At 45.2% G+C, this 14,721-nt stretch overlaps 1 protein-coding gene across 1 annotated transcript in view; it reads right to left on the bottom strand.

Annotated features, from left to right (window-relative positions):
* LOC140402544 (adenosine deaminase domain-containing protein 1-like) overlaps positions 1-14,721 on the bottom strand; it is a 110,870-nt gene that overhangs the window by 48,783 nt on the left and 47,366 nt on the right. The window contains exon 5 of the mRNA XM_072490395.1: positions 871-936. Within this exon, the coding sequence (XP_072346496.1) occupies positions 871-936 (66 nt within the window). The remainder of the gene's footprint in view (positions 1-870; positions 937-14,721) is intronic.

Below are 14,721 nucleotides of genomic sequence, written 5' to 3'. Positions count from 1 at the left end.
ACCAATGTTTGATATATATATATATACACACATTCTATGGTAAAATGAAATATGATTGACGAGTTTCAATACAGCATCAATGGTTACATAATTCTTCACATGTTTGACTAATTGTGAAATTCTAGGACGAATAACACCACTTTGGCGTGGTAAGGGGATTTGATGAGAGATTTTGTACCCCGCGAAGGTCAAATACACAATGAGGGGGTCGACTGGAGGGTTCTTTGGAGATGGCGGCCGTTGAAATTGTTTTTCAGAGAATTGGTCACTGTTAGCTGGTAGAGGGGTGGGAGAAGGGGGGCTTTGTTGCTTTTTTTTTGTTGTGTGTTTCAAGGGTTGGTAGGTTGTGTTGGGGATTTGTGTTTGGTTAAGAGTTTTTGTTTGTGTTTTGTAATTTTGCATAAAATGCTATAAAGTCTAATAAAACATTTCCAAAAAAATAAATTCTGGGATGAATAATGCTTTTGGTGAATGGGCAGGCTGTGTTCGTCTTAGGGCGATTAGAGAAGGAATGGGAGATTTGAGGATATTAATAGAAAACAGTAAAGATTTGACCCAAGCAAGTTGCTCTCATCAATTATTCAAAACAATATTGTATCTTTATTTTCTTGGTCAGTAAATAAAGATATAAATTATGTAAAGAAACAGAGGCATCATGACATTACTACAAACTGCAAATTAGCAGAGGAAGGGATTTCACCAGGGTACAAGTTTTCCGGGCGTACGTTTTCCTCCTTCAAATGACCTGAAATTATTACAGGCTGCATTATGGAAAAGTGTTACATTCCTAGCTTGGCCGTACCACAGCTTTATTAATATATGGGGACAGAGAAAAATAATCAGCTGCAGATCTGAAGATCCGCAACCTACCGTTGAACCTACGTCTTTTTGGAACCGTTTCTTCAGGAATGTTCCGTCTCTTTTGGCCTGGAGCCTCTGGGGGGAAAAGTGCACAATCAGACAATGACCTGCAGACCACTGAGCGAGATTATCTTCGTCAGGTTACAAATGCACAGCACATAAACTCTACATATACATTTGGAAGTTACTTGATGGTTTACATGTGGAATTTAACCCTCACCAATCGCAGAATGGTGTCCAATTCCAGGGTGTCAAGCCCTTGGGGAAAAAGTGGAGAACAGATTTACAAGGGGGCTGCCAGGGATGGGGGAAACTGTGTTTACATGGGGAGACAAGAGAAACTGGAAGTGTTTTCCTTGGAGCAGGAAAGATTAGGGGTAATTTATATACGGCATACAGAATTATGAGGAGCTTGGGCGGAGTAGGTGTACAAAAACTGTTTCCACTGAAGGTTAGTAACCAGAAATCGCAGGGTTTAAGATAGAACATAGAACAATACAGCGCAGTACAGGCCCTTCGGCCCACGATGTTGCACCGAAACAAAAGCCATCTAACCTACACTATACCATTATCATCCATAAAGATAATTTGCAAAACAACACGAGATGTGATTTTTGTGATCTGGAATGCAATGCTCAAAAGGGTGGTGGACACAAATTCAATAGTAACTTCAAAAAGCATATGGGAATTATACTTGAGAAGTAAAAATGTTCAGGTATTGATAATAAAAAAACTGGAGAGTAAAACTTAAAGGGTAGCTCTTTCAAAAGAGTTGGCTGGGAGGGCTGAATGGCCTTCTGATTCTATGAACTAGGATCTGCTATAAGATTTTTGGATCACGACTAGATATTCCAAATGTTAGCTACTATCCAATTAAACCAGTTTGTGACAGGTTTATTCTCCAATGCCTTTGGATTAGATTTAGATTAATTGGCACGTGTACCGCGGTACAATGAAATGCATTATTCTGCGCACAGTCCAGGAAGATCACTCCATGCACGGTAGCATTGTGGATAGCACAATTGCTTCACAGCTCCAGGGTCCCAGGTTCGATTCCGGCTTAGGTCACTGTCTGTGTGGAGTCTGCACATCCTCCCTGTGTGTGTGTGGGTTTCCTCCGGGTGCTCCGGTTTCCTCCCACAGTCCAAAGATGTGCAGGTTAGGTGGATTGGCCATGATAAATTGCCGTTAGTGTCCAAAATTGCCCTTAGTGTTGGGTGGGGTTACTGGGTTATGGGGATCGGGTGGAGGTGTTGACCTTGGGTAGGGTGCTCTTTCCAAGAGCCGGTGCAATCTCGATGGGCCGAATGGCCTCCTTCTGCACTGTAAATTCTATGTCTAAAATATAGAACACACGATAAATACACAATCTAAGTACATAAATAAAGACACTGGGTAAAGCATACGGGATATAGTGCGTAAAAGAACACGGTTAGTGATTATATTAGTGTTAGAATTAAGATTTGGGGCAGCACGGTGGCGCAGTGGTTAGCACTGCTGCCTCACGGCGTCGAGGTTCCAGGTTCGATCCCGGCTCTGGGTCACTGTCCGTGTGGAGTTTGCACATTCTCCCTGTGCTTGCGTGGGTTTCACCCCCACAACCCAAAGATGTGCAGGGTAGGTGGATTGAACACGCTAAATTGCCCGTAATTGGAAAAAATTAATTGGGTACTCTTATCCAGTCGTGAAATTGTGGGGGATAATTAAGCAACAAACAGGAGATTCCATGATGATCGCCACCTTCGTAGATGGCATAGCCTAACACAGGAGCGCAAAAAACCTGCAAGGTTTTTCAACCAGATGTCGAGTGGATTGTCTTTTTCAGACTCTTCCAGAGGTCTCCACCATCAGAGGTGCCAGTCACCTGCCAATTTGATTCATTCCATGTGACTAAGGATCAGCTAACCTGTACTCTGCACAGCAAATTCTATGGGTCCAAAAAAAGGGGTCCCAGCTGTAGTACTGAAGACCTGTGCTCCAGTATTAACCAACTTTAGCCATACTGTTCTTATAGCCACAACACTGGCATCTGGGTGAGAAGGTAAAATCAAGCACTAGTGTTTTGTGCTTAAACAAAGGAGATTACAATGGGATGAGAGAAGAACTAGCTAAGGTAGACTGGGAGCAAAGACTTTATGGGGAAACAGTTGAGGAACAGTGGAGAACCTTCCAAGTGATTTTTCACAGTGCCCAGCAAAGGTTTATACCAACAAAAAGGAAGGACGGTAAAAAGAGGGACAATCGACCGTGGATATCTAAGGAAATAAGGGAGAGTTTCAAATTGAAGGAAAAAACATACAAAGTAGCAAAGATCAGTGGGAGACTAGAGGACTGGGAAATCTTTAGGGGGCAACAGAAAGCTACTAAAAAAGCTATAAAGAAGAGTAAGATAGATTATGAGAGTAAACTTGCTCAGAATATAAAAACAGATAGTAAAAGTTTCTACAAATACATAAAACAAAAAAGAGTGGCTAAGGTAAATATTGGTCCTTTAGAGGATGAGAAGGGAGATTTAATAATGGGAGATGAAGAAATGGCTGAGGAACTGAACAGGTTTTTTGGGTCGGTCTTCACAGTGGAAGACACAAATAACATGCCAGTGACTGCTGGAAATGAGGCTATGACAGGTGAGGACCTTGAGAGGATTGATATCACCAAGGAGGTAGTGATGGGCAAGCTAATGGGGCTAAAAGGTAGACAAGTCTCCTGGCCCTGATGGAATGCATCCCAGAGTGCTAAAAGAGATGGCTAGGGAAATTGCAAATGCACTAGTGATAATTTACCAAAATTCACTAGACTCTGGGGTGGTCCCGGCGGATTGGAAATTAGCAAACGTGACACCACTGTTTAAAAAAGGAGGTAGGCAGAAAGCGGGTAATTATAGGCCAGTGAGCTTAACTTCGGTAGTAGGGAAGATGCTGGAATCTATCATCAAGGAAGAAATAGCGAGGCATCTGGATGGAAATTGTCCCATTGGACAGACGCAGCATGGGTTCATAAAGGGCAGGTCGTGCCTAACTAATTTAGTGGAATTTTTTGAGGACATTAACAGTGCGGTAGATAACGGGGAGCCAATGGATGTGGTATATCTGGATTTCCAGAAAGCCTTTGACAAGGTGCCACACAAAAGGTTGTTGCATAAGATAATGATGCATGGCATTAAGGGGAAAGTAGGAGCATGGATAGAGGATTGGTTAATTAATAGAAAGCAAAGAGTGGGGATTAATGGGTGTTTCTCTGGTTGGCAATCAGTAGCTAGTGGTGTCCCTCAGGGATCAGTGTTGGGCCCACAACTGTTCACAATTTACATAGATGATTTGGAGTTGGGTACCAAGGGCAATGTGTCCAAGTTTGCAGACGACACTAAGATGAGTGGTAAAGCAAAAAGTGCAGAGGATACTGGAAGTCTGCAGAGGGATTTGGACAGGCTAAGTGAATGGGCTAGGGTCTGGCAGATGGAATACAATGTTGACAAATGTGAGGTTATCCATTTTGGTAAGAATAACGGCAAAAGGGATTATTATTTAAATGATAAAATATTAAAACATGCTGCTGTGCAGAGAGACCTGGGTGTGCTCGTGCATGAGTCGCAGAAAGTTGGTTTTCAGGTGCAACAGGTGATTAAGAAGGCAAATGGAATTTTGTCCTTCATTGCTAGAGGGATGGAGTTTAAGACTAGGGAGGTTATGCTGCAATTGTATAAGGTGTTAGTGAGGCCACACCTGGAGTATTGTGTTCAGTTTTGGTCTCCTTACTTGAGAAAGGACGTACTGGCACTGGAGGGTGTGCAGAGGAGATTCACTAGGTTAATCCCAGAGCTGAAGGGGTTGGATTACGAGGAGAGGTTGAGTAGACTGGAACTGTACTCGTTGGAATTTAGAAGGATGAGGGGGGATCTTATAGAAACATATAAGATTATGAAGGGAATCGATAGGATAGATGCGGGCAGGTTGTTTCCACTGGCGGGTGAAAGCAGAACTAGGGGGCATAGCCTCAAAATAAGGGGAAGTAGATTTAGGACTGAGTTTAGGAGGAACTTCTTCACCCAAAGGGTTGTGAATCTATGGAATTCCTTGCCCAGTGAAGCAGTAGAGGCTCCTTCATTAAATGTTTTTAAGATAAAGATAGATAGTTTTTTGAAGAATAAAGGGATTAAGGGTTATGGTGTTCGGGCCGGAAAGTGGAGCTGAGTCCACAAAAGATCAGCCATGATCTCATTGAATGGCGGAGCAGGCTCGAGGGGCCAGATGGCCTACTCCTGCTCCTAGTTCTTATGTTCTTATCTGCCACAATGGAAGGAATCGCCAACAGTGCTATCAAGCAACATTTATTCCCTAATAACTTGCTTACTGATGCTCAATTTGGTTTCCTTCAATGCTACTTGGATCTGGAGCTCATTGTCATCCTCCAAATAGAGCTAAATGGCAGAAGTGAGGTTAGCACAAATTAATCGGACACTGAAGACAAGTGCCACACCAAGAAACCCTCAGGAAATTAAGTCAATGGGGATGGTGAAGGTCGTTTTGGAGGGGGAAGAAAGAGGATGGTTGTGGATGTTTGAGGCCAGTCAACTCATCCCAAGTCATCATTGCAAGAGTTTCTCGGAGCAACATCCTAGGCCCAACAATCTTCAACTGTTTCATCAACGACCCCCCGCCCCCCCTCTAAAGGTTAAACATGGAGCGTGTTTGCTAATGATTGCATTGTGTTCAACACCATGCACATTTCCACACATAATGTTTTAGGTTAAAGAATCTGACAGCATCTTCCAAATTCACAATCCCCACCACCTAGAAGGACAAGGGCAGAGGACACATGGGAACACCACCACCGGCAAGTTCCCTTCCAAGCCACACAGCATCCTGACTTGGAACTATATCACCGTTCTTTCACTGGTCGCTTGGTCAAGATCTTGGAACACTCTCCCTAACAGCACTGTGGGTGTACCTACCGCATGTGGACCACGGCAGTTCAAGAAGAAAGCGCACCGCCATCTTCTCAAGAGCAATCAGGGATGGGCAACAAATGCTGGTCTTGCCGGCGCCGTCCAGATCCCATAAAGAATTATTTAAAAATCAGTTAATGTTCTGATTTTTTCCGAGACCGTTTCAAATATAAATTTTCATTAGTTATCAGTAAAAGGAAATTATTTCAGCAAAACAATTTAAATCTGATAATTAAGCTCCCTCACATCTCAAGGCTCATTAACCCAATTTCCTCCCATTCCCTACCTTGATAACAATAGTCTTTGTTCCTCAAACACCACCCACTGAGCTCCCCCCCCAACGCACAAAGAAGCATCAATCAAATTATCAGCAAATTTTTGCTTTTCTTTTGCAGATTTAGTCAGCTTGGTTCTGACATTATCTACAAAGGAGCATCTGTAATGACTGGATATTAATCTGCCATGCAAATTTAAACTTTTTTCACCCCAATCGTGTGAGTGAATGGCATTTTTTTTAAAAATAGCCCCGATACATAATAGACTAACCCTGAACGTTAATTTAGTCCCTCTGCACCTGCCTCATAATTAATATGCTATCTACCCAAGTGCTGCAAGTCCTTCAAATCGCTTCACTTTTCTTCAGTTCCCTCATAAAAAGGTAATTGTTCTCTGATCTCCAATTGTTTCCGCATATCCTGGCTTTATAATCTTAGTTCCACTCATCATCTTAATGATATATTTGAATCACTACTTATTGCAGCACTCAGGCAGCACGGTCGGCTTTTCACATGATGTGCGGTTCTGTGACAAGCAACAAAATAGAAAAAGCCCTCAGGTTAAGGTGCACATCTTGAATCCCACGTCAAGACACCTTTCAGAAAAACAACCACAGTAGCTGCCTTGATGAAGCGAGTAATTTTAACTTCCTCAGCTCGCCAAAGACCAGGGGCTAGATTTTGGTGGGCGGCGCACACAATCCGATTGTCCGCTAGCTCTTTCGTCGTGGCAGCACCAGGTTCGAGCGGTGGTCAGCCTGGGGATTTGCTGCAATCCGGTCAAGAGGTCATGGAGCCCGGTCTTCAAGCTAAGTCCAGGGTATCCGTGGGGGGCCTTGCGGTCAGACCCTAGCAAGGGAGATGGGGACAGAATTAAAATGAGGGGTTATGACTTTGGAAGGGATGGGGAGGGACCTCAGAAGTGCCTCCGATGGGATCAAGGTAACCCCAAAGGAGGTCACGCCCCAACCTTACCCTTCATCAGCCCATGCTGTAAAAGCTGCAAAGCTACGCACCTGACATGGGCCTGCCCCGGCATGGGTAAAATAGCCGTGGAGGTGGGATGAAACATTCAAGTAGCCACTAACTGGCCACTTAAGGGCCTCAACAGGTCTAAAGGCATATTGGCCGACTGTAATGCATGCAAGAAATTGTCATATTTGATCATTTTTATAGTAATGTTATTAAAACATGGGTTAAGATGCATAGACAGTCTAGCTGCTGGAGCAGCAATTACAAATCATAGAATAGAATTTACAGTGCAGAAGGGGGCCATTCGGCCCATCGAGTCTGCACCGGCTCTTGGAAAGAGCACCCTACCCAAGGTCAACACCTCCACCCTATCCCCATAACCCAGTAACCTCACCCAACACGAAGGGCAATTTTGGACACTAAGGGCAATTTATCATGGCCAATCCACCTAACCTGCACATCTTTGGACTGTGGGAGGAAACTGGAGCACCTGGAGAAAACCCACGCACACACGGGGAGGATGTGCAGACTCCGCACAGACAGTGACCCAAGCCGGAATCAAACCTGGGACCCTGGAGCTGTGAAGCAATTGCGCTATCCACAATGCTACGGAGTCTTAAAAGTGAGGTAATCATTGATTTGCAGGTGATCGACCTCAAGAACCATTTACCTGTTTACAGATAGCTAGCTAATGGAATATTGTTGAGGTTCGAAGAACCCCTGGAGGTGTAGGTGATTTATGAGGGGTATGATGTTTGGTACGGGCCAAACAAATCAAGGGGTATATTGTAAGAAGAGACAAAATAATGCCTTATGCTTTGGGTACAGATGTAGTTAATGGGAGGGGCCAAGTCTGTCTGCAGAGTCAGTAGGCCCTATAACCCTCATTTAAACTGAAGGGTTTTAGTTTTGTCCTGAAATGGTCACTCTCCAAAAGATTCTGCACAGAGAAAAGCAAGTAAAACCCTGGCTGTTAATTTCATTCATGTGTGGTATTTTAGATATTGGTTTGCTTAATTGGAATATAGTGGCAGGTTTAGGAAGTAAGTTATGGTTACTTCTTTTGTTTAAGAACTGTTGCAACTGTAAACTGTAAAGCTATTTCTTCATTGCTAACATGGTTAATTTGGTGAATAAAGTTTGTTTTAACATAAAGGATGCCTATTGGTCAGTGCTACCACTCCTTCGTTGTAGTAACAATTCCTTACAGTTTAACTTATTGAAAATAGTTGGATTCTCATTCGGGGTCTTAACACATCCAACACCTCCACCGTAACTCATAAAATCTGTCTATTTGTATTTTCAAATGTTCCATCTGTAAGCTAGAATAAATTTTAGTTTCCTTACAGGCTGCTGTCATTGGGATTCAGTTTAAATTCTTCACTCTCTATCAGAGAAAGCAAAGGTTATTTCAGCAGGATTAAAACGTTAGGGAGAGAAAGTGAATAAAGGAGACCACTCTATGCTGCCTTCATTGATCTCACCTATTCGACCATCCGAGCAAAAGGTGGTCTATCTCAGCTGCTGGAGAAAATTGGCCGCCAACCGAAGCTGCTGGCATAATCTCCTCTTTTCATGAGAACATGATGGGGAAGGTCAGCTAATGTGGCAACATTGGAATAGTTTACTGCTGTCATATGCCATCAGGTCATCTACAGAGGGTGTCTACTTCAATACCAGAACTGACGAAAAGCTGTTCAGCCTTGCTTGCCTGAGATCCAAGATATATGTGTGCCAAGTTCTCGTCAAAGAGTTGCTCCATGCTGACAATGCAGCACTAACATTCCATACTGAGCAACACCTGCAGCCACAAAATGGGCAGACACAGGCATGCAAAAGGTTTGGCTTAACCATCAGCATCAGGAGTACAAACGGCATGGACCTAGGATGTTGTGGTACCATCGTATACCAATACTGGCAATGTGACATTGGAGGTTGCTGATTGCTTCACATAGTTAGGTTCCACAAACATCTGTCATCAGCTAATTAATAATAAAAATAATCTTTATTGCCACAAGTAGGCTAACATTAACACTGCAATGAAGTTACTTGTGAAAATCCCCTAGTCGCCACATTCCGGTGCCTGTTCGGATACTGAGGGAGATTTCAGAATATCCAGTTCTCCGGACAGCACGTTTTTTGGGACTTGTGGGAGGAAACCGGAGCACCCGGAGGAAACCCACCCAGACACGGGGAGAATGTGCAAACTCCGCACAGACAGTGACCCAAGCCGGGAATCGAACCTGGGACCCTGGCGCTGTGAAGCAACAGTGCTAACCTCTGTGAAGCAACAGTGCTAACCTCTGTGCTACCATGCCGCCCAGTTGATGCTGAAATCACAATAGCTACAAATTCTGCAATGCATCTATATCCAAACTGGACGCGGAACAACAGCAACTTGACGGACAACGCCAAACTGCGAGACTGCAAAGTCAACATCTTCAGCATACTCCTCAACACTGGTGAGACCCAGATAACTCAAAAGGCCTGTACTGTAAATTGGCCATTAGGTTTGCATATCGTCCCAAGGAGGAGGAAGACGGACATTGACAACTTGGAAGACAGTCTATGACAGCCATGACCTCCAGAGGCTGACTGTTTGGAAGGGCATTGGAAGGATTATAAAATAGAATAAATACCTACAGTGTAGAAGGAGGCCATTTGGCCCATCAAGTCCACACCCACCCTCTGAAAGAGTACCCTAACCAGGCCCACTACCCCGCCCCATCTCCGCAACTCCACCTGACCCATGGACACCAAGGGCAATTTACTTATGCCTCCTAACCTGCACATCTTTGGACATAGCTTATTGCCTTTGGGGATTCAAATGAATAATACATAGGAAAACAATAGTAGATTTAGCAATGATATGGCCAACATACTTTCTTAGGGCTCCTCAAAATTTGGAACTACACACATGCTCAGCATTCTTGTACAAGTCACATAACGAAGTCTTACAACACCAGGTTAAAGTCCAACAGGTTTGTTTCGATGTCACTAGTTTTCGGAGCGCTGCTCCTTCCTCAGGTGAATGAAGAGGTCTGTTCCAGAAACACATATATAGACAAATTCAAAGATGCCAAACAATGCTAGGAATGCGAGCATTAGCAGGTGATTAAATCGTTACAGATCCAGAGATGGGGTAACCCCAGGTTAAAGAGGTGTGAATTGTCTCAAGCCAGGACAGTTGGTAGGACACCGACAACTGCCAATCTCCAGACGCAATTCTGCAACTCATCCGCTTCATTCTGGATCACAACGTCTTCACCTTCGACAACAAGTTCTTCATCCAGACGCACGGAACAGCCATGGGGACCAAATTCGCACCCCAATACGCCAACATCTTCATGCACAAGTTTGAACAGGACCTACTCACCGCACAGGACCTTCAACCGATGTTATACACCAGATACATCGATTACATTTTTTTCCTTTGGACCCACGGCGAAGAATCACTGAAACGACTACACGATGACATTAATAAGTTCCATCCAACCATCAGACTCACCATGGACTACTCTCCAAAATCAGTTGCATTCTTGGACACACTCGTCTCCATCAAGGACGGTCACCTCAGCACTTCGCTTTACCGCAAACCCACGGATAACCTCATGATGCTCCACTTCTCCAGCTTCCACCCTAAACACATTAAAGAAGCCATCCCCTATGGACAAGCGCTCCGTATACACAGGATCTGCTCAGACGAGGAGGAGCGTAACAGACATCTACAGACGTTGAAAGATGCCCTCGTACGAACGGGATATGGCACTCGACTCATCGATCGACAGTTCCAACGCGCCACAGCGAAAAACCGCACCGACCTCCTCAGAAGACAAACATGGGACACAACCAACAGAATACCCTTCGTCGTCCAGTATTTCCCCGGAGCGGAGAAACTACGTCATCTTCTTCACAGCCTTCAACACGTCATTGATGACGATGAACATCTTGCCAAGGTCATCCCCACACCCCCACTACTTGCCTTCAAACAACCGCGCAACCTCAAACGAACCATTGTGTGCAGCAAACTACCCAGTCTTCAGAACAGTGACCACGACACCACACAACCCTGTCATGGCAATCTCTGCAAGACGTGCCAGATCATCGACATGGACACCACCATTACACGTGAGAACACCACCCACCAGGTACGCGGTACATACTCGTGCGACTCGGCCAACGTTGTCTACCTCATACGCTGCAGGAAAGGATGTCCCGAAGCGTGGTACATTGGCGAGACCATGCAGACGCTGCAACAACGAATGAACGGACATCGCGCAACAATCACCAGGCAGGAATGTTCCCTTCCAGTCGGGGAACACTTCAGCAGTCAAGGGCATTCAGCCTCTGATCTCCGGGTAAGCGTTCTCCAAGGCGGCCTTCAGGACCCGCGACAACGTAGAATCGCCGAGCAGAAACTTATAGCCAAGTTCTGCACACATGAGTGCGGCCTCAACCGGGACCTGGGATTCATGTCACATTACATTCATCCCCCACCATCTGGCCTGCGAAATCCTACCAACTGTCCTGGCTTGACACAATTCACACCTCTTTAACCTGGGGTTACCCCATCTCTGGATCTGTAAAGATTTAATCACCTGCTAATGCTCGCATTCCTAGCATTGTTTGGCATCTTTGAATTTGTCTATATATGTGTTTCTGGAACAGACCTCTTCATTCACCTGAGGAAGGAGCAGCGCTCCGAAAGCTAGTGACATCGAAACAAACCTGTTGGACTTTAACCTGGTGTTGTAAGACTTCGTACTGTGCTCACCCCAGTCCAACGCCGGCATCTCCACATCAAGTCACATAACAGCAGACATTTTGCCTTACCTACAAAAGGTATCAAGAAGGGCAGGAAGCTGGAAGATCCACAAAGTACCATCTTGAAAAAGTTTCAATCCAGGAAGCTAACAGCATAGCTTCTGCTATAAGTATCTGAAGAGTTTGAAAGTACTATGCCTGCAGAACTTTCTGTACTCCCTGCAAACCCGATTTCACCTGCTAAACTCACCCATTAAAGTAACCTCCTGCAATTCGACTGGAGAAGCCATCGCAGCTGTAGAGACAATCACAACTTCAAAACCTCCACTTCAGACAATGCAACACCCCGACTTAAGAAATTCAGGCCTGCATCAAATATGGATTAAACTAATCCAATTTTTCAAAGTATACTTTTATCTTATTTGTCACACGCACACCACACACCTCATCCTCTGGTATAGGAGGTGAAGGGGTGGTACCCACACCCCACCTTTTTCAAACTTGGCTGATGACAATCCTGATGGATAAAGTCACGCACAGCGAAAGCCTTATGGCGACCAGGTGCATCACTGAGCAAATGACTGGTGGACTTCAGGTGCCTGGGCTGGTGATGCCCTGCAGTATACAACAGCCATGTCTCCAAAATGATCGTGTGCCACACTGTGCAGCAGCAAACATTGGAAGCTGCAGGGGGAATAAAGCATTGAACACAAGTTGTCTTCAGAGGGTGACTCCAACCCAGGGCCAACAATCATTATATGATCTTATGTCAGTTAGTACCACTGGACCAGTGCAAGAATCACATGGAAAAGCCACTGGACCAGTGCAAGAATCACATGGAAAAGTCACTATTCCCTCACCAACCACTGGCAAAAAGCAATCTACAACCAACCAAACGTATCAGGCATGATCAAATGGCCTCAACGCACCCGACTCGGTGAAGCGATGAGGCCATTAAATCTTGAGGCCTCGCGTGTGATTTGCTGCACTTGGAACGCCTCGCGAGATCGCGTTCGATCTCGTGAGGCCCCCCGAGCGTAGCAAATCTTGCCCACAGTCCAAAGATGTGCAGGTTAGGTGGATTGGCAGTGATAAAAATTGCCCCTCAGTGTCATGGGATGTACAGGTTAGGTGGGGTTACGGGCATAGACTGGAGAAGTGGACTGATGGGGTTAGGGTCCTCTTTCAGACGATCGGTGGACTCGATGGGCCGAATGGCTCCTTCTGCACTATAGAAATTCTACTCCATCTTTCGACTGTGGGAGAAAACCGGAGCACCCGGAGGAAATCCACGCAGACACGGGGGGGGGGACGTACAAACTCCACACACAGTCACCCAAGGCCAGAACTGAACCTGGGTCCCTGGCGCCGAGAGGCAGCACTGCCAACTACCTTGCCACCCATTTAGGGTGGGGGTGGTAATGTGCACAACAGGATGTAGGTGAATGTACTCCCCTTTCCTGACCTGGTTAGGTCATTAAAGTGTTGGAGAGTGGCACAGTGCTCCAGACCTCCTCAGCCACACCTTTGTTGCTGTAGGTTTCCTGTAGCTGGAGTACAGTTATCTCTCGCGGGCTCTTCAATGCACCTAGCAATGCATCATTAGATTGATACACAATTCGTGACTGCCTGTTTCCATGCTGAGATTTCATTTTCTCTTGATTCATTCTACCTCCTCCAAATGTTCTCTCTGGATTAGTTCCTTAAATACTCCAGTTGAGATCAATTCATTGTGTTTTTGGGGGGGGGGGGGGGCTCAATGCCATACCCCTGCCGCACATCAATGTCAAACTCAGAATATTGTAATTAGGTGGCTGTGTGTTCCCCTACCACACTTCGGAATACGCACTGTCCAGGTGATTAGAGGGCCGAGTTTCCTCCCAATTGGAGGGTCTCCCACAGGATATAAAGCACGGCCTGGGAGCAGGTCGGGGAAGAGGGCCCCGAAGGGGAGTGGAGAGTGATGTATTGAGGACTAGTAGTAAACAGTTGCACCCTGTCTGTCTGGCTACATGTGGGGTCCTTGCCTTTGGTCACAACACTGTGTTGAAATGTGTGGAACTCGCTACTCCGGAGGAGGTGGTGGAAGCAGGAACGATAGTGACATTTAAGGGGCATCTTGACAAATACATGAATAGGATGGGAATAGAGGGATACGGACCCAGGAAGTGTAGAAGATTGTAGTTTAGTCGGGCAGCATGGTCGGCACGGGCTTGGAGGGCCGAAGGGCCTGTTCCTGTGCTGTACATTTCTTTGTTCTTTGAAATGCCAGGCAAATATGCTGACAGTGGGACATCTGGAGGACTATCTGTCACACTCTCCATTCTAAACAATTCTCAGTTATGAAGGTTAACAGTCTCACACAAATAAGCCAATTACTATACCTCAACTGGAAAAAGACATTGAGGGACATCTATTTTGCTTTGTTTTAAAATGCTGAGACCGAGTTCCAAGTACATCGAATGCTCGTATCCTCTACAAGTTTTTGTTTCATGCCCAAGGCCTGCTTACCAAGTTTTCCAAAATCCATTCCAAATCAGCCAAAACATCCCAACTTTGAAGCAAGCTATTTGCGCTCGCTACTTACTGACGCTTTGTAGAGGGTGGAAGAGAATGGAAGATTCTTTATTCACACCTGAAAAGAATATCTCTCAGAAAGGATGATCAATGAGCTTATTCATTCCTATTACTCTCATAACAAGGTCTTTCACCGACATTAACCACCGATCGAAGAATGCTTCCATTTTAAAATTCCCACCATTGCTTTCAAATTACCTCCCGTAGCCTCAATCCTCCCTATTTCTGTAGCCTCATTGAGCTCATCACCCTCATGGATCTGCCACCTCTCCAGTTTTAGTCTCCTTCCCGTTTCCAATTTGCATTGCTGAATGTATTTTCCGCTGC

This window comes from Scyliorhinus torazame, chromosome 25 (assembly GCF_047496885.1).
Source record: "Scyliorhinus torazame isolate Kashiwa2021f chromosome 25, sScyTor2.1, whole genome shotgun sequence".
Lineage (NCBI taxonomy): Eukaryota > Metazoa > Chordata > Chondrichthyes > Carcharhiniformes > Scyliorhinidae > Scyliorhinus > Scyliorhinus torazame.
The sequence above is the reverse complement of the archived record's forward strand: the minus strand, read 5'-3'. Positions and strand labels throughout refer to the sequence as shown.